This window comes from Oryza sativa, chromosome 6, assembly GCF_034140825.1.
Source record: "Oryza sativa Japonica Group chromosome 6, ASM3414082v1".
NCBI classification, from domain to species: Eukaryota; Viridiplantae; Streptophyta; class Magnoliopsida; order Poales; family Poaceae; genus Oryza; species Oryza sativa.
This window is the reverse complement of record NC_089040.1, coordinates 27,320,246-27,347,846: the sequence shown is the minus strand read 5'-3', so window position 1 is coordinate 27,347,846 and position 27,601 is coordinate 27,320,246. Positions and strand designations below refer to the sequence as shown.

At 43.6% G+C, this 27,601-nt stretch overlaps 1 protein-coding gene, 2 long non-coding RNA genes and 1 other non-coding gene across 5 annotated transcripts; all 4 read left to right on the top strand.

Annotated features, from left to right (window-relative positions):
* Nucleotides 1-358: 358 nt before the first annotated feature.
* On the top strand, nucleotides 359-12,185 carry LOC136356927 (uncharacterized). Its single transcript, XR_010741950.1, has 2 exons — nucleotides 359-612; nucleotides 11,560-12,185. It is a non-coding gene; the product is annotated as an uncharacterized lncRNA (long non-coding RNA).
* On the top strand, nucleotides 8,520-10,714 carry LOC4341670 (uncharacterized). The gene is made up of 2 exons (XR_010741948.1): nucleotides 8,520-9,583; nucleotides 9,663-10,714. It is a non-coding gene; the product is annotated as an uncharacterized protein (transcript).
* Nucleotides 12,186-14,307: 2,122 nt separating the features above from the next.
* LOC136356925 (uncharacterized) lies at nucleotides 14,308-15,507 on the top strand. The gene is made up of 2 exons (XR_010741949.1): nucleotides 14,308-14,662; nucleotides 14,844-15,507. It is a non-coding gene; the product is annotated as an uncharacterized lncRNA (long non-coding RNA).
* A 6,563-nt stretch (nucleotides 15,508-22,070) lies between these two features.
* LOC4341667 (lysosomal Pro-X carboxypeptidase) lies at nucleotides 22,071-27,591 on the top strand. 2 transcript variants are annotated; one of them, XR_001546367.3, is made up of 10 exons: nucleotides 22,071-22,603; nucleotides 22,680-22,860; nucleotides 23,782-23,915; nucleotides 25,073-25,185; nucleotides 25,901-26,024; nucleotides 26,219-26,374; nucleotides 26,448-26,600; nucleotides 26,707-26,786; nucleotides 26,857-26,955; nucleotides 27,031-27,519. XR_001546367.3 is itself a non-coding variant. In NM_001421667.1 (10 exons), exons 1-10 carry the CDS (start codon nucleotides 22,112-22,114, stop codon nucleotides 27,165-27,167), a joined length of 1,620 nt encoding a protein of 539 aa, NP_001408596.1. In that variant the 5' UTR covers nucleotides 22,098-22,111; the 3' UTR covers nucleotides 27,168-27,591. The 2 variants fall into 2 exon arrangements, 1 of the variants encoding a protein (NP_001408596.1); NM_001421667.1 differs by having other exon boundaries at nucleotides 22,098-22,603; nucleotides 26,906-26,955; nucleotides 27,031-27,591.
* Nucleotides 27,592-27,601: the final 10 nt, after the last annotated feature.

Genomic DNA, 27,601 nt, shown 5'->3' with positions numbered 1-27,601 from the left:
GCCACGTGCACCGCTCCCATCGTGTACAGGTATCTTCCCTTCCCTTCCCGAGTTTTCCCGTACAAAAACTTCTCTCTGCCGGCGACCCCGGTGTAAGGCTGTGTTTAGTTTCACGCTAAAATTTCTCTCCGTCTCGTCTCCTACTCCCTCTTCTCTTCTCCCCCAACCTCACTCTTCTCCTCTACAATCCCTAGGCCGCCGCTGCCGGTGGACGGCGGCGGAGAGCTGACTAGCCGAGCCGAGCAGATCAGCAGAGAGCGACGCCGCTCGCCGCGCCTGCGGTGGCCTATGCATCATCATGCATGGCATGGCATGGATCGATGGATCGAACCTGGGACCTTCTGTTTGTGGGGAAGGTGGCGATGAGGACGGATGCGGCGGCGGCGGTATCGGCACCCCCCGATCCACCGGTGCTACCCCCTTCCTCCGTGCGGCGACGCTGCGGCTTGGGATGCTCCCCCCCCTTGGTGGTGGAGCAGCCGCCGCGGCGAGCTCGGTGGTGGGGGGTTTTGGGATCCGTTGGGTCGTGGGGTGGGGTGGGGTGCGGTGCGGCGACCGCGCCGAGCCCACGCTGAGATCTGAGCCACCACCGCGGCGATGGATGGATGATTCGTAAGTTTGTTTCAGTTGCGCTTTTGATTTGGTGTGCTCGCCATCACCATATTTCTGATTTGTTTCAGTCTCTCCTCTCCTCTGCTCTCCTCTCCTGAACCCATTTTTGACAATGGCACCATGCCAAGATTTCTCCACACAAGAACAGGCAAGGGGGAATTTTAACTATTTGCCACTATTTGGCAGATCTCTCTCTCTCTCTCTCTCTCATTGTCAAATCTCTCTCTCTTACACACACACAAAACATCCTCTCTGAACAAAGTGGCAACTCACTTGTGTTCAAGGGATCTTCTTCGGGGCCGCCTCCACCCACGCTCGCGCGTGGCTGCTTGGATGCTCATCCATGGCTATGCGGGTGGTGCTGGGGGCAGGGAACCGTAGATTAGAGCAAGTATAATAGTACAGCAGGCTATCAGCCAAATCTGGCGAGAAAATTGCATATCTACTCGCTAGAATGGCATCACTTTTAACTGGCATTCGATGTAATGCCATTCGCCGCCGCCGCCGCCTTCTTCTCCTCCTTCCAATCTCTCCTCTGATCTTCTCTTCACTGTGTACGCTTGCGTGTATCAGTTTGACGCTCTACAAACTGAGCTATAAGGGCAAGCAGAAATTATGGGGAAATTTAACTATTTGCCATTGGATCCATGCCATTGTAACTGGAGTATTTGCTACTCTTCGACACTTCGGGGCCGCCTCCACCATGCGGCTGGTTGCCTGGATGCTCATCCATGGCCGTGCGGCGGCGTTGGGGGCCGGGAACCGTAGGTTGGTATTGTCTGGTGTGGCATCAGTGCCATGGTGACGGTAGGGTTTGGTCGTCGGACCTTGAGGCCTGAGCTCATGTCAGTGATGAATGGCTATTTTGGACTTTCGGTCTCGATTTTGCGAAGTTCGCTGGTACTGCTGGCTTGAGCTCAGTGGCAAATCTGTTATCAGTGGCAAATAGTTAATTATTCCGGGAACTAAACACGGCCTTAATCGCAAATTTCTCTCTTCGGAGACTCGTCTCGTCTCCTCTTCCCTCTTCTCTTCTCCCCCAACCTCACTCTTCTCTATAATCCCTAGGCCGCCGTGGCCGGTGGGCGGCGGCGGCGGAGAGCTGACTAGCCGAGCCTAGCAGGGCAGAGCGACGCCGCCCGCCGCGCCTGCGGTGGCCTATGCATCATCATGCATGACATGACATGGATCGATCGATCGAACCTGGGACCTTGTGTTGTGGGGAAGGTGGCGATGAGGACGGATGCGGCGCCGGCGCCGCTGCCCCCGCCCCCCGATCCACCGGTGCTACCCCTGCCTCCGCGCAGCGACGCTGCGGCTTGGGATGCTCCCCCCTGGTGGAGAAGCAGGCACCGTGGCGAGCTCGATGGGTGGGGGGTTTGGGATCCGTTGGGTCGTTGGGGTCGGAGTGCCGCGGCGGGGCAGCCACGGGGAGATCTGAGCCACCACCGCGGGCGATGAATGGATGATTCGTACGTTTGTTTCAGTTGCGCTTTTGATTTGGTTTTTGGTTTGGTGTGCTCGCCTTCACCATTACCATGGAAATCACGAGACGAATCTTGTTGAGCCTAATTGCACAGTTTGCACATAAGATTTCTGATTTGTTTCAGTCTCTCTGCTCTGCTCCCCTCTCCTTTTGAACCCATTTTTGACAATGGCACAATGTCAAGATTTCCCCACAAGAACAAGGGGGAAATTTAACTGTGGGTTAATTGGATCCAATGCCATTATAACTACAGATCCGTAATCTCATCTCTCTCTCTCTCTCTCACACACACACACCCCCTCTATGAACAAAGTGGCAACTCACTTGTGTTCAAGGGATTTTCTTCGGTGCCGCCTCCACCCACGCTCGCGCGTGGCTGCTTGGATGCTCGTCCATGGCTGTGCGGCCGTGGTGGGGGCCGGGAATCGTAGATTAGAGCAAGTATAATAGTACAGACTATAAGCCACATCTATCTCGGGATCTTTGTTGGAAATGTGGCGAGAAAATTGCATATCTACCATTGCAAAAGAGTGGATTCGCTGGAATGGCATCACTTTAACTGGCATTCGATGTAATGCCATTCGCCGTCGTCGCCGCCGCCGCCTTCTCTTCCTTCCAATCTCTCCTATGATCCTCTCCTCATTGCGTGTATCAGTTTGACGCTCTACAAACTGAGCTATAAGGGCAAGCAGAAATCATGGGGAAATTTATCTATTTGCCACTATTTTGACACTTCGGAGCCGCCTCCACCATGCGTGCGGTTGCCTGGATGCTCATCCATGGCCGTTCCTCGGTGATGGGGGCCAGGAACCGTAGGTTGGTATTGTCTGATGTGGCATCTGTGCCATGGCATGAGCTCCTGTCAGTGATGAATGGCTATTTTGGACTTTCGGTCTCGATTTTGCAAAGTTCGCTGCTAACGCTAGCTTGAGCTCTAGTTTGCGGTTCAAGGACGATTTTGTAGCTCGATGACAAGTTGAGGGACCTTCGGTGTACTTTTTCCTATCGGACTCGTCTGTCTCGTCTCCTCTTCCTTCTCCCCCACCACCACTCCCAATCTCACTCTTCTCCTCTAATCGCTAGGCCGCCGCGGCGGGTGGGTGGCAGAGAGCTGACTAACCGCGAGCCGAGCGACGCTGCTCGCCGCACCCGTGGTGGCCTATGCATCATCATGCATGGCATGGATCGATCGATCGAACCCTTAGACCTTGTGGGAATGGTGGTGATGAGGACTGATGCGGCGGCGGCGGCATCGGCCCCCCGATCCACCGGTGCTACCCCTGCCTCCGCGCGGCGACGCTGTGGCTTGGGATGCTCCCCCCTAGTGGAGGAGCAGCCGCCGCGGCGAGCTTGGTGGGGTGGGGGTTTTGGGATCCGTTGGCTCGTGGGGTGGGGTGCGGTGCGGTGCGGCTACCGCGCCGAGCCCACGCTGAGATCTGAGCCACCACCGCGCGATGGATGGATGATTCGTACGTTTGTTTCAGTTGAGCTTTTGATTTGGTTTTTGGTTTGGTGTGCTCGCCTTCACCATTACCATCACCAGATTTCTGATTTGCTTCAGTCTGGGCCGCCTCCACACACGCTCGCGCGTGGCTGCTTGGATGCTCATCCATGGCTGTGCGGCCGTGGTGGGGGGCTGGAACCCTAGATCAGAGCAGGTTTAATAGTACAGCAGACTAATGGCTATCAGCCAAATCTGGTGAGAAAATTGCACATCTACCATCGCAAGAGTTGATTTGCTGGAATGGCATCACTTTAACTGGCATTCGATGTAATGCCATTCACTGTCGTCGCCGCCGCCGCCGCCGCCTTCTCCTCCTTCCAATCTCTCCTCTGATACTCTCCTCACTGTGTACGCTTGTGTGCGTGCGTGTATCAGTTGGACGCTCTACAAACTGAGCTATAAGGGCAAGCAGAAATCATGGGGAAATTTAACTATTTGCCATTGGATCCATGCCATTGTAACTATTTGCCACTATTTTGACACTCCGGGGCCGCCTCCACCACGCGTGCGCCGTGCGGTTGCCTGGATTCTCATCCATGGCCGTGCGGCGGCGTTGGGGGCTGGGAACCGTAGGTTGGTATTGTCTGGTGTGGCATCGGTGCCATGGTGACAGGTAGGGTTTGGTCATCGGACCTTGAGGCCTGAGCTCCTGTCAGTGATGAATGGCTATTTTGGACTTTCAATCTCGATTTTGTGAAGTTTCGCTGTTACCGCTGGCTTGAGCTCTCCTCGTCATTCAGCTACTGCTGCTGTAACGATCTTATATATATATATATATATATATATATATATATATATATATATATATATATATATATATATATATATATATATATAGACACACACACATGTATATACTTTGTTGTTGTTGCTGCTGCTGCTACCATTGTGTGGTGGAGGCACCTCCTCATGGGGGGGGGGGGGGTGTTGTCTGCCTGGGCTTGACGCTGGGAGTGCCATGGTATGTTTCCGGAAATCGCTGCGAGAACATCTGTCAACCATTGGGGGCTCCCTTGCTGCCTGAGCTCCATGGCACCCCTGTCCCCCCATCTCCATCCCGCGAGCTGCTGTGCCATTGTCCTGCTGCTTCCGCCGCATACTCTCTGGTGAGCATCCGTAGTGCATCCTCTTTCTAATCCCTCTCTACCCACGCCTTTCTCTCTGTCTTAAAGCTTAGCTTCTCTTCTAGATCTGGAAGTTTGGAAGCTTTTCTCTGGGCCTTAACCTTAGTACGAGTAACAGACAGTTTGTTCCCCCTAAAAGTTGGGTGTTCGGAATGGCGGCGATGAGGAAGGAGGCTGTTTGCTCCGGTGCTTCTCGTGAGCGGTGGTGGCTGACTTTGATCTCCGCTTTCTCAGAGCCATTCCTTGATGCTTCGCATGTGGTGCTCCATATTGGCATGGAGGCCACCGCTTTGGCAGCCGCTGATGTTGAGGTGCCTGTGGCAGAAGGGGTGGGGACTGTTGAGGCTGTATCCGCGTTGGCTTTCTGCCTCCGGGTTAGTTGGGCAACGTGAAATCTGAGCTGCCATTGATGGATTTTTCACAATTTGGTCATGAATGTGTACATTGCCATCCCTTCTCTCCCCTCCCTCCTCCGTCTCCGTGCAACCTCACGTGAGAAAGCTCACGAGTCTGATCTTGTGGGCATGTATGTATGCATATATATATGTATGGTTACAGTTCAGTACATGCAAACTCCAAACCGTAAACCAAATTGGCCATTCTGTAACCTATTCACCTGCTAATGTTAGGTGGTTCTTGTGCCTAGGATGGTCATTCCGATAAATGATAACCAGGGCAGATCCATTTACATTAGTTGAGGGACCTAAAGTGAACTTATTCCTTGTCAGTTTCCTTCCCAATTGATGGATTTTAAACTATTTGGTCGCCATTTTACTCTACACTGCCATTCCTCCTCTTCCTCACTCTCCTCGCCGCAGAGAGAGCTTGCGAGCTGATCTCGTTGGCAGTACGTACGCACTTAGTTATTCTGCTTGTATTTTGGAACGGTGGGAGTATATATGTATGGTTTTATCATCTGTGTCTAGAATTTTGGAAACATGAAATGGTTAGTGGAAGAAGGGCAATGATGATCAACCTTTTCTGACAATCCTGCCATTGAACAATCAAGGCAGCTGTGGGTGTCAATTGGACCTGGTCCTATCATCTCTGGCAACCTATCCACTCACTAATGTTAGGTGGTTCTTGCAACTAGGATGGTCATTCTGTTAATGATAGCCAGGGCAAATCCACTTACATTACGATGCGTAGATTGTGGTGCAAGATATGTGGCGGTTGGGTCTGTATGACTGAGTAAAGGCGAATCTGAGCCTACTTGGGCCTCCTATAGAGTGGAGGATTTACATGGTTGTTGAACTAATTCCTGGGAAAATCCTGTGTTCCAAAGGAGCCCTGGTTACTTTCTCTCTGTGAACTGTGTTTCTATGCCAGCATTTTCTTCTTCACTTCCCTGTTACAATGGACCCGGACTTGTTCCGACGGAATGCAATGATGATGATGATGTTAAACCTTTTCCAAGGCAGCTCACAGAGAAGTGAAGACTAACAGTTTCTTTGGTTGCTTGCAATGTTTGTTCCAAACTAATTTTGAGAAAAACACTACTTTTTTTTTATTGCTCGGCTGTGATGAATTTTTGGCCCTTTGGTGTTGGGAGATCTATTAACACCTCCTGAGTTGGTTCTTTGTTCAATTGATCGGCTAGCCTCCAACTAGGAGGCTTGCTTTGCAGCAAGTTACCATATTGCGTGCTAGCGGTGGCAGTGGAGGTGGTTTTCTCATGAACAATCTCATTCTGTGATCATGCAGAGGGAGGTGAACTCAATACATTTGGAATACTAGTGCTGTGCCCGTGCTTTGCAACGGGATTGAGAGGAAAACGGACGAATGGTTTTATGGGGTTCAGTCATATATGTGGCGGTTTTTTTGGTGGGTTGATTTTTCAGGCAGCGATGTGAGATCTGAGCTGCCGCATGATAGTTTTTTCCTGTTTCAGAATCAGTTGCAATTTTTTATTTGGTTTGGTATGCTTGCCATCCATTCTTGCTGGATGTGTGGGAAAGTTCCTCAAGCATGTGAGAGTTTACACGTTGGCTATAGTTCCTTTACTTTTCACATATATGTGCAAACTAGTTCAGCATTCCGTTCAGCTTTTACCTGGTAAATTCACCATGCCCAGTGACATGGTTCTCAATTTTGTGATGTTCAATAATTTCATGGAACAATGCAATTTGTGATGTTATGGACCAAAGCAGTTGCATCGTATTCTATTTGATGTAAATACTCTGTTATGCATTTGCTGTGATGAGTACTAGCCTTGTTTTCAAGTCTATATTTTGTTTCTATGTCGTCTATTCATGAGTTTTCTCAGGTAAAGGAATGTTAACTGTTTGTTCAGTTAGCTTGTTTTTTCATACTTCCACAACACAACATACTTTTGTGCAACCATATTTTATTGTTTGTTGTTCTTTTCTTTAGTTTCTGATGATTTGCCTGCTCCTTGGAGATCGTTTGGTGTCTTCTTGGTTACTAGGTAATATGTTCAGTTAGCTGTCACACTAGGAGGCCTTGCTCCCCTGCAAGTTACCAGTTGCAGCTATTTGTTGTTTGTACATGCTATAATGAATGATTCTACTCATTTGTTGATTTAGAGAGGACGGAGGGAGTAAATACATGTTGCCAGAACGAAGGCATTTGCAACTGTTTGGGAATTGATGGTTTGGTTAATCTTAGCCATTCAAGTACATTTCCTTTGTTTTTAACCATGTACTTTTACTTTATTCAGGGGACATTCAGCATAATCTGCAGTATCTATCCTTTTTGTAGCCTCTATAAACATGTGCTTGCTTCTTTTTTTTCTGTTTCTAGCCTATTCCGTTGTTTTGTCCTCCAACTCCCAGCTTTCACCTGGAGTGGATATATTCATCAATTCTCTTAGCACTTTTTTGTATTACTTTTTCCTACTTGCCCTTCTGCTGGAAATGATGAATTTGACTCATTAAGAGGCACACTCAGCAGGATGAACATCAATCGAACTGATTTATCATTTTGAAGCTGCTGTGCACAACACACTATCAATTATTGAAGGATGCCAATGAAGAACTTAGTATCATTTTAATAGGGAAGAAACATTTGATGATAGGATAGAGTTGAAGACGACTTGACGTGGGTGGTGGGGGTGTACACCCATACCTCCCAGTCTCCCTCTCCGAAAATCGGATAGTTTGATTTTGCAGGCAGCCATTTGAACGCGGAAAGTTGCATGGGATGACAATGGTATGGTTACTGTTAATTGCTCCATCCGTTTTCAAATAATTGTTGCCATTGGCTTGACACCTTCAAACTTTCACAAATAATAATTTTGAAAATATTTAGTTACGTTATCTAAGAATAGCACTTTATTAATTGTATGTTCACAAGGCTTTGTATATGTATTAATAAGACCCATCTACGATTAGAGTTTGGATGGAGAAAGTCAATTGTGACAATTATTTGAAAACGGAGGGAGTATTAAAAGTTTTCAACTCTTTTTGCATCCCCTATATTTATCTGTAGGATAGGAAGTTGGTTGATGTAGTGTAGTGTCAAGAGACAGAATATGAAGCTGAAATGGGATAACCACAACACATCACTTATCCGATATACCTCTTATGATATCAAATGTTAGGAATTATGTTACCTATTTGTGATCTTAGCTAACACTGGGACTTTCCATTTTCAGAATTTACCTTTCCATGCATACAGACAGAAGATTGGGTGCAAGAAAAGTGAAATACCCCATAGCATATTTGGTTGATTGAATAGTAGACAAATGGTTGGATCTTAGATGCTACTGGAAATGCACATCAGAACTCCATTGCGGTGATTGTTGAGTTGAGTGCTTTAGTTCTGTAGCAGCACTTGCTATTGTGTGGGTTGGCAAGGTTATTTCATGGGTTCTTCAATTTTGGCTTATTTGAATGGCCAGAGGCAAAATCTGAGTACTCCATTCATTTATTTAATTGAATCTTACTGCCCATTTCACTTATTTCTGTCAGTAACCAGTTACTACCTACTACTATCGTAACAGTAGCTCTCAAGATTTTGCCCTTTTATTTTTGTATATTTTGATTAGGAAAAAAATTGTGCACATATGCCATTCATTTATTTGAGCTCATTTCAGGAACTTGCTATTTGAAGCATGTTTTTGTTGGTTCTTCAAGTTTCTGTTTGTGTACCTCTGCATGTTTATTTTTTGCTTTTCTCTAGAGCAGACATTTCTGGTGTGCTGAATTGCTTTTCTTCTCACATATATTTGCAAATTTGTTCATTATCCTGTTCTTATGCCTAATAAATGACACCATGGCGGTGACCAGGTACTCAATTTTGTTCACAAGGTAGATGCTACCTTAGCTTATATTTAGTTATGTTATGGAACACTAAAGTGTGTGTGATGCTATGGTCCAAAGCAGTGGCATCTTCCTTCGGTTTGATTAATTACTATGTTATGCAGTTGCCCTGTGAGTGATAGCCTGGTTTTCAAGTTTGTATGTTTCGTTGTATGTAGTCTATTCATAACTTTTATCTCAAGGAATGTTAATTGTTTGTTTGGTAGTTGTAGTGTGATCATTATTTTCATTGTTTCATACTTTCAGAACATACTTCTGTGCATCCAAATTTCGTTGTTTGTTATTTTTTATTTCTTGAATAGCTGTGATGATTTGCGTGCCCTTTGGAGATCGTTTGGTATCTTCTCGGTTCCTTGGTGATATGTTCAGCTAGCTGTCATACTAGGAGGCCTTGCTCGGTTGCTCCCCAGCAAGTTACCGGTTGAGCTGTTTCTTGTCAGTACATGCTATAATGAATGATTCTACTCATTTGTTCATGTGCAGAGTGACGGATGGAGTACTATTACATGTTGCCGGAACCATAGGCATTTGTAACTGTTGGGAATTGACAGCCGGGTTAATCTGAGCCATTCAAGTACACTTCCTCTTTATCATCCCTCTCTCTCTACCCGCACATTTTGTCGAATTTGCGTTAACCCTATCTTCTCTTCTAGATCTACTAATAACAGAGTTTATTCCCCGAAAAACTTGGGGTCAACTGAATCCCATGCTCAGCGAGCCGCGAGGTGAAGTGCTACATCAGCCATTCTCTCCCTCTAGCAGTTGGTGATGATCACATTCGCTCAAAACCGCGGCTTCTTTGAAGAGTTGCAAATAGTTAAATTCCCCACGGTGATGAGGAATGAGGCCGTTTGGCTAGGGTGCCTCTCCCGAGCAGCGGTGGCCACCTCAGATTTCAGCTTCTCGGGGCCATTACCCGCCACCTAGCGTGCGCTGAGCAGCATTGGTGTGGAGGCCATCGACTTTGGCAGCCACAAATGCCGGTGGTGCCTGTGGCAGTGGGTGTTGGGGACTCTGCAATTATATCCGCATTGGCTTCCTGCCTGGGATTACCGAGCAATGCGAAATCTGACCTGCCGTTGTTGGATTTTTCACTATTTAGTTGCCATTTTGTTGCACATTGCCATTCCTCTTCTCCCTCTCTCTGACTGCATGAGTACGTATGTACTCTGCTTAGAGCAAGTTTAATAGTACTAGCTAAATGCTCGTGCGTTACAACAGAATTCTAAAAGAGAACTTCATTTTTCTAAAACCATTCCCCATTGTCGACTCACGAGACTATAGATGCATCAATAAAATTTTATTGGTTAGCTCGCATGACAAAATGATTCCTAATCATGATCCTAACTTAAAGTTGCTATTAAATTTTCTAATGGATTTTTTGCGATTTCGATAGCCTGGTTTTCTTGAATGGCTGTGATGATTTGGCTGCCCCCTCGAGATCATCTGGTATCTTCTTGGTTCCTTGGTAATATGTTCAGCTAGCTGTCATACTAGGTGGCCTTGCTCCCCAGCAAGTTACCAGTTGCAGCTATTTCTTGTCTGTACATGATGTAACGAATGATTCTACTCATTTGTTCATGTACGGAGTTACGGAGGGAGTACTATCAACATGTTGCCCAGAACCATAGGCATTTGTAACAATTGGGAATTGACAGTTGGGCTAATCTGAGCCATTCAAGTATATTTCCTTTGTTTTCAACCATGTTTTACCTCCTTACTTTCTTATGGCTGTGCTTGTAATGATCTGAGTCTGGTATTCTGGTATTGTTTCTGTTTGGTGAGAAATTAATATTACTATACAAACAATTTTTTTTTAGATTCGTTGATCTCATTTTGACTTCCATTTAGGCCACTCAGTTGTCATTTGCATGTCGCCCTGTTCATATACAGTAGCATATGCGAGATGTTGGAACTCTTTCAAGTTTTGCTTTTGCTGAGGCATTTAACTTTTTGCCACTTTTAAGATGTGGCAATTAAGAATTTGTTACTCACAATCTATGACAGACATTGTGGATCCAGTAGCAAATCCTTAATTGCCACTTGTAAATAGTTAAATATCTCTTCATTTCTATGTAGTTTATTCATTCCTTTTTTTCTTAAGGAATGGAATGTTGACTATTTATTAACTTAGCTGTAGTGTGATCATTATTATTGTCCTTTCATACTTTAAGGATATACTCCTGTTCATCCATATTTTGATGTTTGTTACTTCTTTAGTTCTTGAATGGCTGTGATGATTTGGCTACCCCTTGAAGATGATTTGACATCTTCTCGCTGTTTGTTACTTCTTTAGTTCTTGAATGGTTGTGATGATTTGGCTACCCCTTGAAGATTTGACATCTTCTCGTTCTTGGCCATGTACATCAGTCTTGGATGTAGAGGCCATGTTTTAATCCATTATCTAAAATAAATATCTTGTTGGTTCATTAGCAGTATGTTCAGTTAGCTGTCATACTAGGAGGCCTTGCTGCCCAGCAAGGTACCAGTTGCAGGCTTGCAGCCATTTCTTGATAGTACATGCTAATCTACTCATTTGTTCATGTACAGAGAGACGGAGGGAGTATTTACATTTTGCCGGAGCCACAGGCACATTAAACTGTTTGGAATTGGCAATCGGGTTAATCTGAGCCATTCAAGTCATTTCCTTTGTTTTCATCCATGCTTTGCCCCAATGGTATTTGTTCTTTACAGTTTTACCAGCAGGCGCCTTAATAAGCACGAAGTCTTGGCAAAATGTTTGTTGGTAATGGCCCCAGGGACGAACCCATCGACTTGTGTGAATTGCTTTGCGAATCTTCGGCTTCAGCTTATTACGGATGTAACTTCAACATCATCTGTTAGTCCCTCGTTAGCTTTGGCTAATTGTTTCTTTTTCTGGGGAGGGAATTTTGTGGCTAAATTTGGAGGTTTTGCTCCATGATATGCAACCAGTTTTCTGACAAATTGTTGTTGCTAATGCCACATGATGAAATCAGCAGGCATTGCCAGTGGTGCACGCTGGAATGAACGGTTGTAATTTTTATGTCATTATTATCTTGTTTTAGTTGCAACAGTTTGAAATTTTTGTAGTTAGCACTTCTATCTCTTCTCTCATTTTCACTTAACAATAATCTATGCTCGTTATGTAGCAAACTTAGATTTAATGATGGTGCAATGGAATTAACGTTTTAACATTGTCTTGACTTGTCCGCAACGGAATACTTTGCGCTTGTGATTATCAGAATGGAGGAAGCATAATAATCAAAATGCACTCGGTGTAGTACTACCTCTGTGTACCTCTGTGACGCCGTTGACTTTTTTTCACATGTTTTACCATTCGTCTTATTCAAAAAATTTACGTAATTATAATTTATTTTGTTATGTGTTGTTTTATCACTCATAGTACTTGATTTATATCTTATATATTTGCATAAAATTTTTAAATAAGACGAATGGTCAAAGATATAAGAAAAAATCAACGGTGTCATCGGGAGTATTCTTATGAACTTTGAAGTTAAATACAACAATGCGCGTTCGGTTTAGACCAATTTCTTGTAATAAGATTTACAATGTCATCACATTTAATTAATATTAAACTAGGATATAAAAGTCAGTTCTTTTATGTAGTCTAGCACGGCAGCTTGCGGAGTGTTCTTCTTTCTTTTTTTTAAAGAAACTCAAAATATATTCCACTACAATGACTTAAATCGTTCACTGCCACTCGAGATATCATTCGTTCACTGCCATTTGAGAGATATGGACTCTACATTTTAGGGAAAATTAGTTCGATGACACCAAAAAAAATCGATTTTAGAAATATGTACATTTAAATACCACTAAAAGATATAATCATGTAAATTATATCATTGTCTATTTCTCTTAACATTTTTCAGGTTTCTCTCGTTTCCCAATGCAATACTCGAGGGCAAAAGAAAGTTCATGGTGTGGAGGCACAGAATAGACAGGAATCCTAATTTATACGCGTGCCAGGGTTATGTCACGTGTGGTTTTTGATCACGTGATGTTAAGCTCGGGACAGGGTGGGGTAGAGGGGAAGGGCTAGCTATTGGAGAGGGAAAGTGGGGACTGAGCTTAGATTGGCTTTGGAGGTGATGGACTTGCGGATAAGGGTGGGGCGAGGCGGAGGTGGCGGTGCTATCGAAGGCATAGGGTCGGCAGCGGACGATGGGCCGACATTGGCGGTGGTGGCAAAGGGAGGCAAAGGAGAGAGGGAGAAGGCAAAGCCAATACATTGATACTTTTTGGCGGTGGCGAGGCTAGGTGGTGGCGGTGGAAGCAGAAGAGGGAGGTATTGGAGTTGAGAGCTAGATCTGGCGTCGTCAAAAGAGGGCGAAGGGAATCCGCTAGAGGAATGATGTTATTGGAGGTAGTAAGGTGCTTAGTTTATTGCTGCACCATTTCTTTCATTGGAGTTCGCTGGAGGAAGGCTGGAGGAAGGAGAAGGGGCTTTGTTGGAGGGCTCTTGTCGTCACTTGTTTGTGTTGTTAGGTGGTGAGAGATAGAGGGAGAAAGAGTAAGGTGGAGAGCGGGAGGGAAAGAGATTGTGCCCTATCTACCACTTTCTTGCTCACATGGTAGGAAACGTGTAAAACATCTAAAGTGGTATATTTTTAAATATTGTAATATTTCAATTGAGTGTTTTTGGGAATAAGGGCATATACAAAGGTAGAGTCAGAAATGAGCTCTACGTTATCTAGAGACTAGCATCCTACAACAGTTAGAGATAATATGGTCTCTAATCATTAATGTATCAAAATACTTTTTCTTACTCTTCTTTCCTTTCTTTCATCACCATGCAACAAAATTTGCTCTAATAAATGTTAAGAGTCGATTCTGAGCCGTTGTCATGCATAACAATCATACTCCTTTATCTTTCTTCTATGTCATACTCCTTTATCTTTCTTCTATGTCATCGAATCTACTTGCATGACAATAGAGAGCGTCATCGAATTTAATTGCATGACAATAGAAAGAGACCACTAATAAAGACCGTTGTACATGCCCCCTAAGTATTGGAATCTTTTGATGGTTTATTTTTGGAAATCGACATCTATTAATGTCACACAACCAATTTTCCTTAAATTTCAACCAAAATGCATTAACTTGAATCCACCCGTGGTTCTATGCCACCGAGTCGGGCTCAATCTGCTGCCTCCACTGTAATCGGCGCTAATCCTGTCCGTTGGATCTATTCCTCACAGCCCTCCTGACGCGACGCGTGGACAGGGCTGACGTCACCGCATCGTCTTCCTCCCGAAACCCCACACAAAACCCTCCGCCGCGGACTCCACCGCCGCTCACTCATCATTAGTTTAAGTGTGAGGCCACCGCGAGCGGCGGCGCCGGCGACGGCGAGTACTCGACCTCGCCGCTCCGTCCGTCCTGCTCGCGGCGGCCGATGACCGCACCACCCGATCGAGACCGCGGCCATCTCGGGAACACCGGCGGCGATGAGGAGGCCCCGGCCCTTGGCGCGGACGCGTCTCCCCGAGCGGCGGCCGCGCGCGTCGGAACCCTCCGCCTTCGCGGGGCCATCCCTCCCCCCGTCCGCGCCGCCACGGGGCGCATCGGCGTTGGGGGATCGGGGACCGTGGGGGCGGTGGGGAGGCGATGCCGCGGCTTCCGGTAAGGGGAGGGCGGGTCGGCCAAGGTGAGATCTGAGCCGCCTCGCCATGGATTTTCTTTCGATTTCGTTTTTAGCCACGTTTTCGAGATTCGGTCATCACCACCACAATCTCTCTTCCTCGTCCTTCTCCCTCACGGCCTCTATGGCGCACCGTGTGCTGTGTGCTTGTGTGTTTATACCCTAACCGACCCAATGTCAAGTGCAGTTGCTTGCTGACGACGAGAAATTGGAGATTATGCCATTGTTAAAAGGGGTTTCGCAGGAATTCCTTCCCACAGCTTGCCGACGATCAATCCGCCGAGAGGCCGCAGCGTCCGGATTCCCATCTCTAAGGTGAGCCGCCGCCGTGCAGTGAAGGCAATTGGAACCTAGGGTGGTGTCCGGATCGGCTGTGGACTCTTGGGGGTTTTGGTCGTCGTCGTGAGCTTGAGCCGACTTGGCTCGTTAGAGCAGGTACAATTGGAGGAGAGAGAGAGAGAGAAGAAGAAGAAGAAGAAAATCAGGCTGTAGATCTGGCTATACTATTATACTTGCTCTTAGTGTTGGTGATCGCATCAGCATATGCTGTATTTGTGGCAGGGTACTACGTATGGTCCGCAATGAACACAGAGGGCGATGACGATCGACCTTGGCTGAAATAAGCATGCCTTCAAGCAATTGAGGCTGCTGTGGGTATTAAATTGGACCCTCCCTCTACCCCCTTTGAGCCTTTCTAGTCATGTGCTAATGCCAGTGGCTTTGTCCTTGGATGGTCATTCGTTTCGAATGATAACCAGGGTAGCTCCACTACCGCTAGAACTGATAGGTCTGGTGATAAGGGATGGTGGGGGTTGGGTTATTTGATTGATCAAAGGCGAAGCTGAGCCCAATGAAGGTGCTCGATGCAGTTGTGTTCCTCAAGCATTTGTATTCTTCGCATTGGCTACAGTTCCTTTTTCTTTTCATGCACTAGTGCTATGCCCGTGCTTTGCAACGGGATTTGGAGTAATACGGACGAATGGTTTTATGGGGTTCAGTTCTATCTATCCGGAGAAACGCCTAGGGGTCTTCCGGCTAACTCCACAAGGTGGTGGGCTAGACGACCTGGGTTCGAAGCCTCACCCCTTATAATTATTTGATATTAGGTCCTTCCCTAATATTTCCGTTTTGTTCTATCTGGTTTTCTTGGTGATTGATTTTCACATGGAAAGGGTCATTCCATTCTGCATATACCTACTAAATGTCAGCAAATGCAACATTGATATCTGAAGCAGTGGCATAGTATTTCACTTTATTACCACCTCGTTTTGCGTGAAACACTTAATCTTTATCTTTGGCCCTGTTTAGTTCCAAAGTTTTTTTTCCAAACTTCCAACTTACCATCACATCAAACCTTTTATACACACAACTTTTCAGTCACATCGTTCCAATTTAAACCAAACTTTCAAACTTCAGTGTGAACTAAACACAGCCTTCATCTTCAGGAGATTCAAACACCACCTTAAATGTCAGAAAATGCCATGTTGTTATTTTTAATTTCTTGAATGGCTGTGATGATTTTGCTGCCCATTGGAGATCATTCGGCATCTTCTTGGTTCCTTGGTAATATGTTCAAGGCAAATTTTGCTACAGGACATGCCTATGTCAATTAGCTGTGATACTAGGAGGCCTTGCTCCCCAGCAAGTTACCAGTTGCAGCTATTTCTTCTCAGTACATGCTATAACGAATGATTCTACTCATCATTTTGTTCATGTACAAAGTGGACGGAGGGAGTACTTACATGTTGCCGGAACCACGGGCATTCAGAACTGTTGGAATTGCCATTTAGGTTAATCTGAGCCATTCAAATATATTTCTTTTCTTTTCAATCATTATTTTACCCAAAAGCAGTCTTTAGTTTTCCTGGTTGTACTTGTATGGATCCGAGTTGTCTGGATTCATAAATCTCATTTTGCCTTTCATGTATGCCACTGAATTCGCACTTGCACGTTGCCTTGATCTTATCCAGTGGCGAAAGGCAAAAAATCTCCCCTCTTGTTTTGATATTTGAGTTTGTAAATTTATTTTATTTTCTGTATTCCACGGAATTTGCACAAACGCGTTGCATCATTTTGTTTTCCTGGCTAGATTTAGAGCAGAAAGGATTCACCCATTGGAGGTACCAACCGTTTGAATTCTCAATACTAATTTCCAATGGGTGCATTGAGCATTGTCACATGCCTGTGCTGATATCCCTACCGACCAAAAAATAGTCGTCTTTGTGTATTATTTATCTTCAGTCTTTATCAGCACTTCAGCGCAACTTATTTCCTTTTGTTTTATTCGTGTTATCTTCTCCCACAACCGACATTTTACAGTGCTCTGGCAAATTAGCAAGCATGTCTCGCGATGGCAGTTTGCTACTTTTTACCCATTGCAATATCCTGTTGGTAATCAGCTCAATGGTATTTTAGTTCTTACTTTTTTACCAGCAGGCACTTTAATGAGCACGAAGTCTTCCCAGAATGAATAAATCATAAATGGGGGGATGTTATGGTACCAGGGCAATACTTGTAGTCTAACTTGCTTACTGCACGGTGATGACAATACTTGCTCATAGGAGCTTAATTGTTTCTTTTTTCTAAAATTAAGTAATGTAACACTAATAAAGGAATGTTAACTGTTTATTCAGTTAGCTTTAGCGTGATCTTTCTTTTTGTTGTTTCATACTTTCACAGCATACTTCTGTGGATGCATATTTCATTGTTTGTTATTTTTTTATTTCTTGAATGGCTATGATGATTTGGCTGCCCATTGGAGATCATTTGGCATCTTCTCGGTTCCTTGGTAATATGTTCAATTAGCTGTCATGCTAGGAGGCCTTGCTCCCCAGCAAGTTACCAGTTGCAGCTATTTCTTGTCAGTACATGCTATAATGAATGATTCTACTCATTTGTTCATGTACACTGGGATGGAGGGAGTAGTTACATGTTGCCAGAACCAAGGGCATTTGTAACTGTTTGGAATTGACAGTTGTTAATCTGAGCCATTCAAGTACATTTCCTTTGTTTTCAACCATGTTTTACTCAAAACAGTCCTTAGTTTCTTACGGTTGTAACCACACAGGCATTTGGAACTGGTGGCTGTGATGATTTGACTGCCCCTTGGAGATCATTTGGCATCTCCTTGGTTCCTTGGTAATATGTTCAATCGGCTGTCATACTAGGAGGCCTTGCTCCCCAGCAAGTTACCGGTTGCAGCTATTTCTTGTTAGTACATGTTAAATGATTCTACTCATTTGTTCATGTACTGAGGGACGGAGGTAGTATGTACATGTTGCCAGAACCGTGGGCATTTGTAACTGTTGGGAATTGACAGTTTGGGTTAACCTGAGCCATTCTAGTACATTTTCTTTGTTTTCAACCATGTTTTGCCCAAAACAGTCCTTAGTTTCTTATGGTTGTATTGTATCTGTATAGATCCATGTCTGGTATTTTTCTGTTTGCTGAGAAGCTAATAATTGTATAGAACTGATTTTTTCGGATTCATAAAACACATTTTTACTTTCATTTATGCCACTGAATTTGCACTTACATGTTGCGCTGACCCAATCAAGTGGCATGTATGAGATGATGTAACAAGTCCGTGGCGAAAGGCAAAAATCTCCCCTCTTATTTTGATAGTTTGCAAGTTTTAGTTTCTTTTATTCTCTGTATTTGTATTGACGCTTATTATACATACACATCGCATTGTTTTGTTTTCCTGGCAGACTTCGAACAGAAAGGATTCATGCAAATTGGAGGTACCAACCATCTAAATCCTCATAATAATTATCACGGGATAAAATGCTTTGAGCATTGTCACATGTCTGTGCTGATTTCCCTACTTAGACAGGTTACAAACAAGGCCACCATCTTGTATATACATAGTTCCAAAGAACAAAATAAGCCTTCCTTTTATGTATTATTTATCTTCGGCCTTTACCAGCACTTTTTTTCTTGTTTTGTTTTATTGTTGTTGTCTTCTCCCAACAACCGGCATTATGGTTTTGGCAGTGAACTATTTGCCAATGCAATATTTGTGATGTAATAGTGATCTGACGTGCCTTGTATATTAATCTGATAGCTCTACCCTTCATATTTGCCTTAAGAGTGAAAAGCCTATTTGATCTTTGCTGCTAAATCCGTGCACTTGTTGGAGTTTACTGTGGAACTGATTATAGGGTTTCAACTCTTTCATGGGTGACACTATATAGTGGATCTGTTATCTTATCGCTATCATATTCCTTCAGTGTTTATCGGTAAAAGTGCATCACTCATTTGATCCACTATTGCACTCATTTGATCAACTATTCTGCTGTACTGCTGCATTGTACAAGCCACTGCTGTGGCACAGCATTGTCTGCTTAGTGCTTTCATGCACTCACATGATCAGTTGGGGACTCTCCGACGCCTAGATTTCCAGATCTTGTGCAGGACCGCAGCGAGTGATTGAAAAATCACTGAGCTTTTTGCAAGGTCAGTTTGAGTATCTTGTTGCCTTGTGATGACTGACACTGTCTGTGCGTTCGTCAACTGGGTAGATTTTGGTGGTAACCATCACTAGTGGACATGGTGGTAACCTGCTTCTTTTGACCGTTTGCAGCAGAGTGTTCTGACACGACTGATCAAGGGGCGCCCTGTAGCACGGGAATGATGTACGGTTGCAACTAATGACGTGCGAGTTGTCACCGTCTACGCTCGTTCCTTGGGACGTTAGTAGATTTTTTATTCCCTCCGTCCCAAAATAAGTGCAGTTTTGCACTATTCACGTTCAACGTTTGACTGTTCGTTTTATTTGAATTTTTTATGATTAGTATTTTTATTGCTATTAGATGATAAAACGTGAATAGTACTCTATGTATGACTAAATATTTTCAAATTTTTTTCAAATAAGACGGACGATCAAACGTTGGGCACGGATATCCATGACTGCACTTATTTTGGGACGGAGTTAGTAAGAAACATGGTATAAATACAATTGTTCATAACGAATCGCACTTATCTTAATAAATACTCCCTCCGTCCCAAAATATAAGAACCTCCCATCCTAGGTTCTTAAATGTCCCATCCTAAGTTAGCATCTTCATAAGATTGGTCCGATATATATTGAGATTGATAAGTTACCACGCTCGCTCATTGGGATGTGGGTAAATTTTGTTCCTTTTTATGAGAAACACAATATAAATGCAACCGCTCACAATGCACGCATACTCATCCTTATAAATAAATATGCATATTCTTACTCTTATAAACACCTTCGAAAGACTAGTTTGAAAGATTGACGATGCCACTATGGATGTCTCGCTACTAACAGGTATATTGTTTACCTTTGAAAAAAATTAACTAATCATAAATATGAGCATGCATTTATGTCAAGTTTAGAATTTAAACTTGGATGGGTTGTTTTTCATCGTAGAAAACCTAATCAATTGAGGTGCATTTGTTACGTTTACTTGGCAGTAGATTTTGTTTCTGAAGCTGACGCTAGAGCACGGGAGAGTAGGGAAAGGGCAAAACATTTAGCCGTGCAGAAGTTCATGGCAACGTAGATTGCCGCTATGATGGAGCTCTGAGCTGTCTCCTTTTTGCAGCTGAAGGTCAAATCTTGGGATCATTGACACCAGTTGTGGGCCCAAACAAAGCCCAACTAGTCCACGGCCACATGATGGGCTCAAACAATACCCTCATCAGCCTGCCCCGTCGGCAGATTCCTGTCACTAAGATGCTTGATTGCACTGAGATGTCTCTATCTGATCTCTACAGGAGAATTGCAAGTTTTCGAATGCATGTATTTTATTTAGTACATGAAAAGGGTCCAATTTAAGCAGGAATTTACATGTTCCTTTTGACCACATACGAGACAAATGGAACATTTTTCATCAAACAAACTCGTGAGGTCATTCTGGCTCACTCCACTGATAACCTGCAAACGCTTTTCCATCAAACAAAGAAAGAAAAAAAGCTTTTTTGAAAAGACACTGCATCTACTACGTATAAGAGGCAAGATGAGCCTTGTGCAAGCAATCAATCAGCCCAATACCATTATAATTCCTATGTTTCCACACACTACACGCATTGGATGAAATATTCCAAACGCCTTTGACGCGTGATGCTTAGCCTAGCTTTGCAGCTGATTTGGATTGGACAACATGAATGGACCCATGACTGAATATGATCAACTGGATTTGCTTAGGATAATGATATATACACAAAAGAGATCATTTTGTCATTTGAGAGAGAGAGAGAGAGAGAGAGAGAGAGAGAGAGACCATTTAATTACTTTATTTTCCCCACATTTCGGGGGATTATCCTCGAGGTAATCCACATGTGCAAGCTTCAACAGGCAAACAATCTGTCCATGTCACTCTAGAAGCCAATTTTCTCTCTTGTTGATTGTTTCTAGACTCTAGAGCGTCCGGTTGCGTTAGGAATGATGCAGCCGGTCTGCATCGGCACCTTGTGTGTGGACGATATCCGGACTTGTGTACTAGTAGAGAGCGTGTTTCTTTAATAAAGGCAAATGGGGTTCCATGCCTCGAAATAATTTTCAGCCTTTCGATCTTAGGTGCTCTTTTTAAAATGTAAGAATTTTTATAGTATGCTATATAGATTAGTTTATTTTCTGTAATTTTATCCATGTTTTGTGTCTGAGTTTCCTTGCATTCCAAAAGAGGCTTAGGAGCAAATGCGTTTAAGATCAACTACCATAAACATTCTCTCATTTTCTCTGTCCATCCCAGAATATAGTTACTCCTACCTTTGAAACTATGCAAGCACGAAGATTAATAAAGTAGGTAAAGTGATGTGGCGAATGGTTGTAATTGGTTGAGATAAGAAAATGATGAAGAAATTAATTGGCGATTGTTGTGATCAGTTGAAATTAATAAGAAAAAATAGTCATATTTTGAACAAATTTAAATGCTAGAGGTAGCTGTATCTTTTGATGCAGGGACACATTGTATTGCTGATACATGTTGTAATAGCCGAGTCTCCTACGAGGCTACGATATTGTCCACAAGACCACAAACCAAATGACAATATCCTAGAGCTCAGACGTAACACGCTATGATCCAAAGTCGTTGGACCCAAAGTCCGTCAATTTAAATGACAATTAATCTTTAGTATATATTCTTGTTCAAATCGGAAGGAGAAACACATAAGAATTTTTCGGCTAACTTCATAAGGTGGTGGGCTAGACGATCTGGGTTCGAAGTATCACCCCTTCTAATTATTTGATATTAAGTTATTTCCTAGTATTCGCCTTTTTTTTTAAGGATAAAACTCACGAAAGCATCAGAACGATTTGCATGCAATATATGCAAGGCCGGACACAGATTCCACAAAATACGTACTACCATACTCCGACGTCTTACCTGCCGTTTGGGGCACCGACATGTGGGCCCGACATGGCAGAGCATCTCTGCTCCTTTAATAAACCCCCACACGAGCGAGTGAGACGGACGAGCTGCAAAAATGGCGGCACCCGCCTCGCCACTCCACCCTCTCGCCGCCATAGCAGCAGCTCTCCTCCTCCTCCTCGTCGCAGCCCCCTCTGCAGCAGCTGCAGCTAGCCCCGTCTTCCCCGGAGTCCCTCCCCTGCAGCTGCAAGCTCTGCAGCAGCGGCGGCCGGCGAGCTCCGCCGGCGGCAGCAGGTATGTCGTCGCCGCGGCGGCGGCGGCGGCCGGAGGGAACGGCACAGCGGCGGCGGCGAAGCCGTTCACGGCGCACTACTTCCCGCAGGAGCTGGACCACTTCACCTTCACGCCCAACGCGTCGGCCGTCTTCTACCAGAAGTACCTCGTCAACGACACCTTCTGGCGGCGGAGCGCCGCCGCCGGCGAGACGCCGGCCGGGCCGATATTCGTGTACACCGGCAACGAGGGCGACATCGAGTGGTTCGCCACCAACACCGGCTTCATGTTCGACATCGCGCCCAGCTTCGGCGCCCTGCTCGTCTTCATCGAGGCAAGCAATCACACATCACTAATCACACTGAATTAACACCGTACTTACGGTTGATGAGCATGATTTGAGCAAGCAGCATCGATTCTACGGGGAGTCGAAGCCGTTCGGCAACGAGTCGAACAGCTCGCCGGAGAAGCTGGGGTACCTGACGTCGACGCAAGCGCTCGCCGACTTCGCCGTCCTCATCACCAGCCTCAAGCACAACCTCTCCGCCGTCTCCTCCCCCGTCGTCGTCTTCGGTGGCTCCTACGGCGGCAGTAAGTCACCAATAATTAAATTAACTATTACGTATTGAGATGCACTATCAGTGCAGTGGTAATTGGTGTGTGGTTTCAATTCTAATGCCTCACGTTCAATCCTCAACATGCTCATAATTTCCTTTTAAAAAATGTTTGTTCTAATTTCTTTTTAGAGAAAATGTTTGATCCAAATCTCATTGTAATTAATTAACTATTACGTCTCATAATAGATGTTCCTCAGAATATAACAATTTCTAACTATAAATCTAAACAAATGTGAATTCTATTGTTTCTAAAAATAAATCTAAACAAATGTGAAAATGAATCTAAACAAATGTGAGTCCCATTCCTCATAATATAACAATCTCTGACAATGAATCTAAACGAATGTGAGTCCCATTATTTCTAATTATAAATCTAAACAAATGTGAGTTCCATTATTTCTAAAAATGAATTTAAAAAAAATGTCAGTCCCATTATTTCCGCTACTAATTTGCTTATCCAAACGATTTATTAGTAAAAACAATAATTTATGGATAAAACATTTTTACACGTGTCCTTAGCACGATTCAAGATAAAATGTTGTAAAATAAATTCTGATGGAAAACCACGAAATTAACTTAAAATTAAGTTTTAAAATTTAAATTTAGACTTACAAGTAAGTATAAGCATAAACGGAACGACGAGGCTTTGTATTTACATGCATAGTTAAAAGTTACTATTAAGGAACTTAGCATGTGTCATGTGTTTTTTGTTTTGTTCGTTGCGGCGTGGATCTGGATCTCTTAGATTATAAACACACGGATGATTCATAAAGTTACCATAATTGTTGTACTGCGTGTCTGACATTGGCCGTCGTGGGGTTTTGTTCGTATTAGGATTAGCGAGATTAGGATGAACTAATCCTTTTTTTTTTGTTGTTTTGCTTGTTGTTTGCAGTGTTGGCTTCATGGTTCAGGCTAAAGTATCCCCATGTCACCATTGGCGCCGTCGCGTCCTCTGCTCCGATCCTGCAGTTCGACTACATAACTCCATGGAGCAGCTTCTACGAGGCCGTCTCGCAAGATTACAAGGTACTAATGATGATATTTGCTCCGGTCCAACAAAAAAATACCTCGAGGTACTGGTACCTCACAGTATCAAATCATTTTCGATCGTTGAATCTAACAATGTCAATCCTGCCCAGCTAGATCCAATGATTGAAAACGATTTGGCACTGTGAGGTATCGGTATTTTTTTTAACCAAATCAAATCTTACTAATGAAAACTAGTTATGCGTTTTGTAACCAAAATTAATATTTATGTTCAAGGACAGGTTTATTTTGGGATGCATAATTTCATAGAACTGTTTAAGGAAATTGTGCATTAGATGTTGAAAGTCAACTACTGACCGACCGGTGCCAGTTTGTCTGGAAATCTGACGAAAGAAAAATATCTAGGTGTGGCCCACTGTCATTGTCACTGGACCGTTGTCACGTACAGTAAAAATCGTCATCTTTTGACCTGTCAGTCACAGCATGCAGTACATCTACTGTAACTGACAGTACGTGTTGGCTTGAAGTTGGTAAGCATGGCAGCCATGTCTCCTCCTGCAGCTGATTGCCTACACTACAAGTCCAATGATGAATGATCATTGAGCATTTGCCGGTATAGTTAGTTAGTAGTTGATGGATTTGTTATGATGGACTATTAGCCTCTGCACTGTTCATGTACATTCAGCTTAAATGCTGGATTGAAATGGCAACCTGATTCAGGTAGACAAGGCCCTGAAGACCATGCAACCTGCATGGCTGATTGTGATTATACTGTTTAATTAGCTAGATTGCGACGCTTGAGTGACCACGCCATAGGCTTATCAAGAGTACAGACATGGTTGCTGCTTTTTAAGGGCCCAAATGCCCAATGAAATGTGGAGAGGGCTGATGAGTGATCTATTAGAAAGTTTGTCGAGAAATCGTACTTTTGAAAGTGTGGTATGAATAATCCACAAATAATCCACGGATACGGACATTAAGAACAGGACCTTAAAGTCGCTTTCTTGGCGACTGGCTATAAATCTTCTCTTCGATTTGTCAAAAATGTATTTCATAGAAGCAACCACTTGACTGAGCTGTTTACTCTTTTTTTTACCAGATCTATTTTTTTTCCGAGTAAGATTTGGCATCTTTGTGTGACTGACCATCGATTAATCTTTTTGTAAACTGACTATAACTTGCAACTGATATTGCAGTCTGAAAGCTTCAATTGCTTCAGTGTTATCAAGGCAGCTTGGGATTTGATAGATGAGAGGGGATCCACTGATGCAGGGCTCTTACAGCTCAGCAAAACCTTCAGAGCCTGCAAGTAAGTTTATTGCTGGTTTAATACACTACCTAGGTGGTGTTCTTTTCTCCTAAAGATAAAGATGAAAAATAAGATTAAGTGTTTTACGTAAAACGAGGTGGTATTAACATATGATTAATTGAGTTTTAATTACTACAAACTTAAAAAATAGATTAATATGATATTTTAGAGCAACTTTCATATAGAAAGTTTTCGCACGAAACGCACCATTTAGTAGTTTGAAAAACGTGCCACGAATATCCAAAATTTTATCCACGTCTTATAGTCTTATTAGATATAAAGGAAAACAGAAAATTGAGATCATTGTAATTATTATATTCCAGATGTGTGCAGTGCAAGTGATCAACCAAACAATACCAAGAAAAGAAAAATAGCATGCAGATTCAGAAAAGGATAATATACACACACAAATTCAAGTAATTATGCTTCATTGTCGTGATGTGTAAGAAACTATATAAATTTACAGGTGGCATAAAACTTATCCATTTTTAAGAAGGCAATAAGGATTGCCTAATATATTGATAGATAAGATACCAGACAGAACAGGTTTATGTAAAAAAATGACATAGACCTTATCAGTTATATATATGACAGCCATGATCATTCTTTGATTAAAGGTCATCTTCCCAACTTCTGAATAGATGAAGAATGACATTGATTGGATTTACACTAACCTGAGTTCACAATATTGCCTTTTTCCTCCCTCAAATTTTAGGACTGTGAAATCGGTTTACTCGTTCAGAAACTGGCTATGGACAGCATTTGTGTACACAGCCATGGTGGACTATCCAACCCCGGCCAATTTCCTGATGAATCTGCCTGCCTATCCTATCAAGGAGGTTGCCATCTCTACCTATGTTCTGCAAACAATGTCCAAATCTCCTCTCTACATTTCAACCAAATGCATAACCAAGATTGTGTCAGAAACACCAAACTGAGCTGAGCAGAAACCATGCCTGTTCTTCTGTCTCACTGAACATATAATTCCCAGGGAATTTCAGTTCTCAGTAAATTTCTCATGAAATTTCTACAGATGTGCAAGATCATCCACGGCTTCCCTGCAGGAGCAGACATCGTTGACAAAGCTTTCGCAGCGGCGAGTCTGTACTACAATTACACAGGAGATCAAACATGCTTCCAGTTAGAGGATGGAGAAGACCCCCATGGCCTCAGTGGTTGGGGATGGCAGGTGATTGATACAATGCCACTGACAATACTGAGATAGATACTAGTTGTGTTTTCTGAAGCAACTTCTCTTGCAGGCCTGCACAGAAATGGTCATGCCGATGACGATATCGAACGAGAGCATGTTCCCTCCATTCACCTTCACTTATGAGGGGAAATCTGATGACTGTTTCCAGAGCTACGGTGTTCGTCCGAGACCACACTGGATCACCACTGAATATGGTGGAAATGTGAGTGTTGTTTCAGGTTTGCAGTTTCAGATATGAACAGGTAGTAGCAACATTGATAGGTTTTCGAAGTGTTTCACCTGGTGTTGCATTCCACATTTTGATACAGAGAATTGACCTGGTGCTCAAGAGGTTTGGGAGCAACATCATCTTCTCCAACGGAATGCGAGACCCATGGAGCCGTGGCGGGTATGCCTGAAAGATTTCACCATTTGATCATTCATGTTATAAGTTTCAGTAATTCAGATAAACTTTTCAGCTGTAGCAAACCATAATGTATTTATCCCTCCCTACTGCTTTGCAATCAGGGTGCTCAAGAACATATCATCTAGTATCATTGCCCTTGTCACGGAGAAAGGTAAACAAGATTCTGAAGATAACGTGTAAAGTCAAAATATTTTCAGACAGACTTATGCTGATACCATTTGTACAGGAGCTCATCATTTGGACTTCAGATCAGCAACTAAAGATGATCCAGATTGGGTTGTAGAACAACGAAGACAAGAAGTTAAGATCATACAGGGATGGATAGATCAGTACAACGAGGACCTTGCACAGATATCAAAATGAGAAGATGCAGTTACTGCGACAGACAATCGAAACATGAGACTGTCTACACAGTAATCAACTGTTTTTGGCTACATGGAAAAAATAAGGAAAAGGAATTTTTCTTTCTTGCAGGCTGTTAGACAGAAAATTAAATTAAGGTAACATACAGTGGAAACTCAATAAGTCACTCAGAAAGGTTGTAAGCGGCTAACCCGCGAAACCCACTTATAGGCCAAAATAAGCCACAAACTCGTTTATTTTGACCTATAAGTGGGTTCGCGGCTTACCCACTTACACCCAGTCAGAATCAGAAATTGTGACACCCAAATATTCCATGGTTCCATTTATCTCCCAGTAAATAATTGGTTCTATATCTGCACAGTAAATGGTCATGCATGTAAAACAAGCGTTATCTCTATAATTCTAAGAAAGGAACAGTATTGCCAGATGTATTC

Coding starts and splice junctions, on each gene's coding strand:
- LOC4341667 (NM_001421667.1), top strand. CDS start 22,112: ATGGCGGCACCCGCCTCGCCACTCCACCCTCTCGCCGCCATAGCAGCA. Junction 22,861..23,781: donor CGGTGGCTCCTACGGCGGCA/GTAAGTCACCAA, acceptor TGTTGTTTGCAG/TGTTGGCTTCATGGTTCAGG. Junction 26,956..27,030: donor TGCCCTTGTCACGGAGAAAG/GTAAACAAGATT, acceptor CCATTTGTACAG/GAGCTCATCATTTGGACTTC.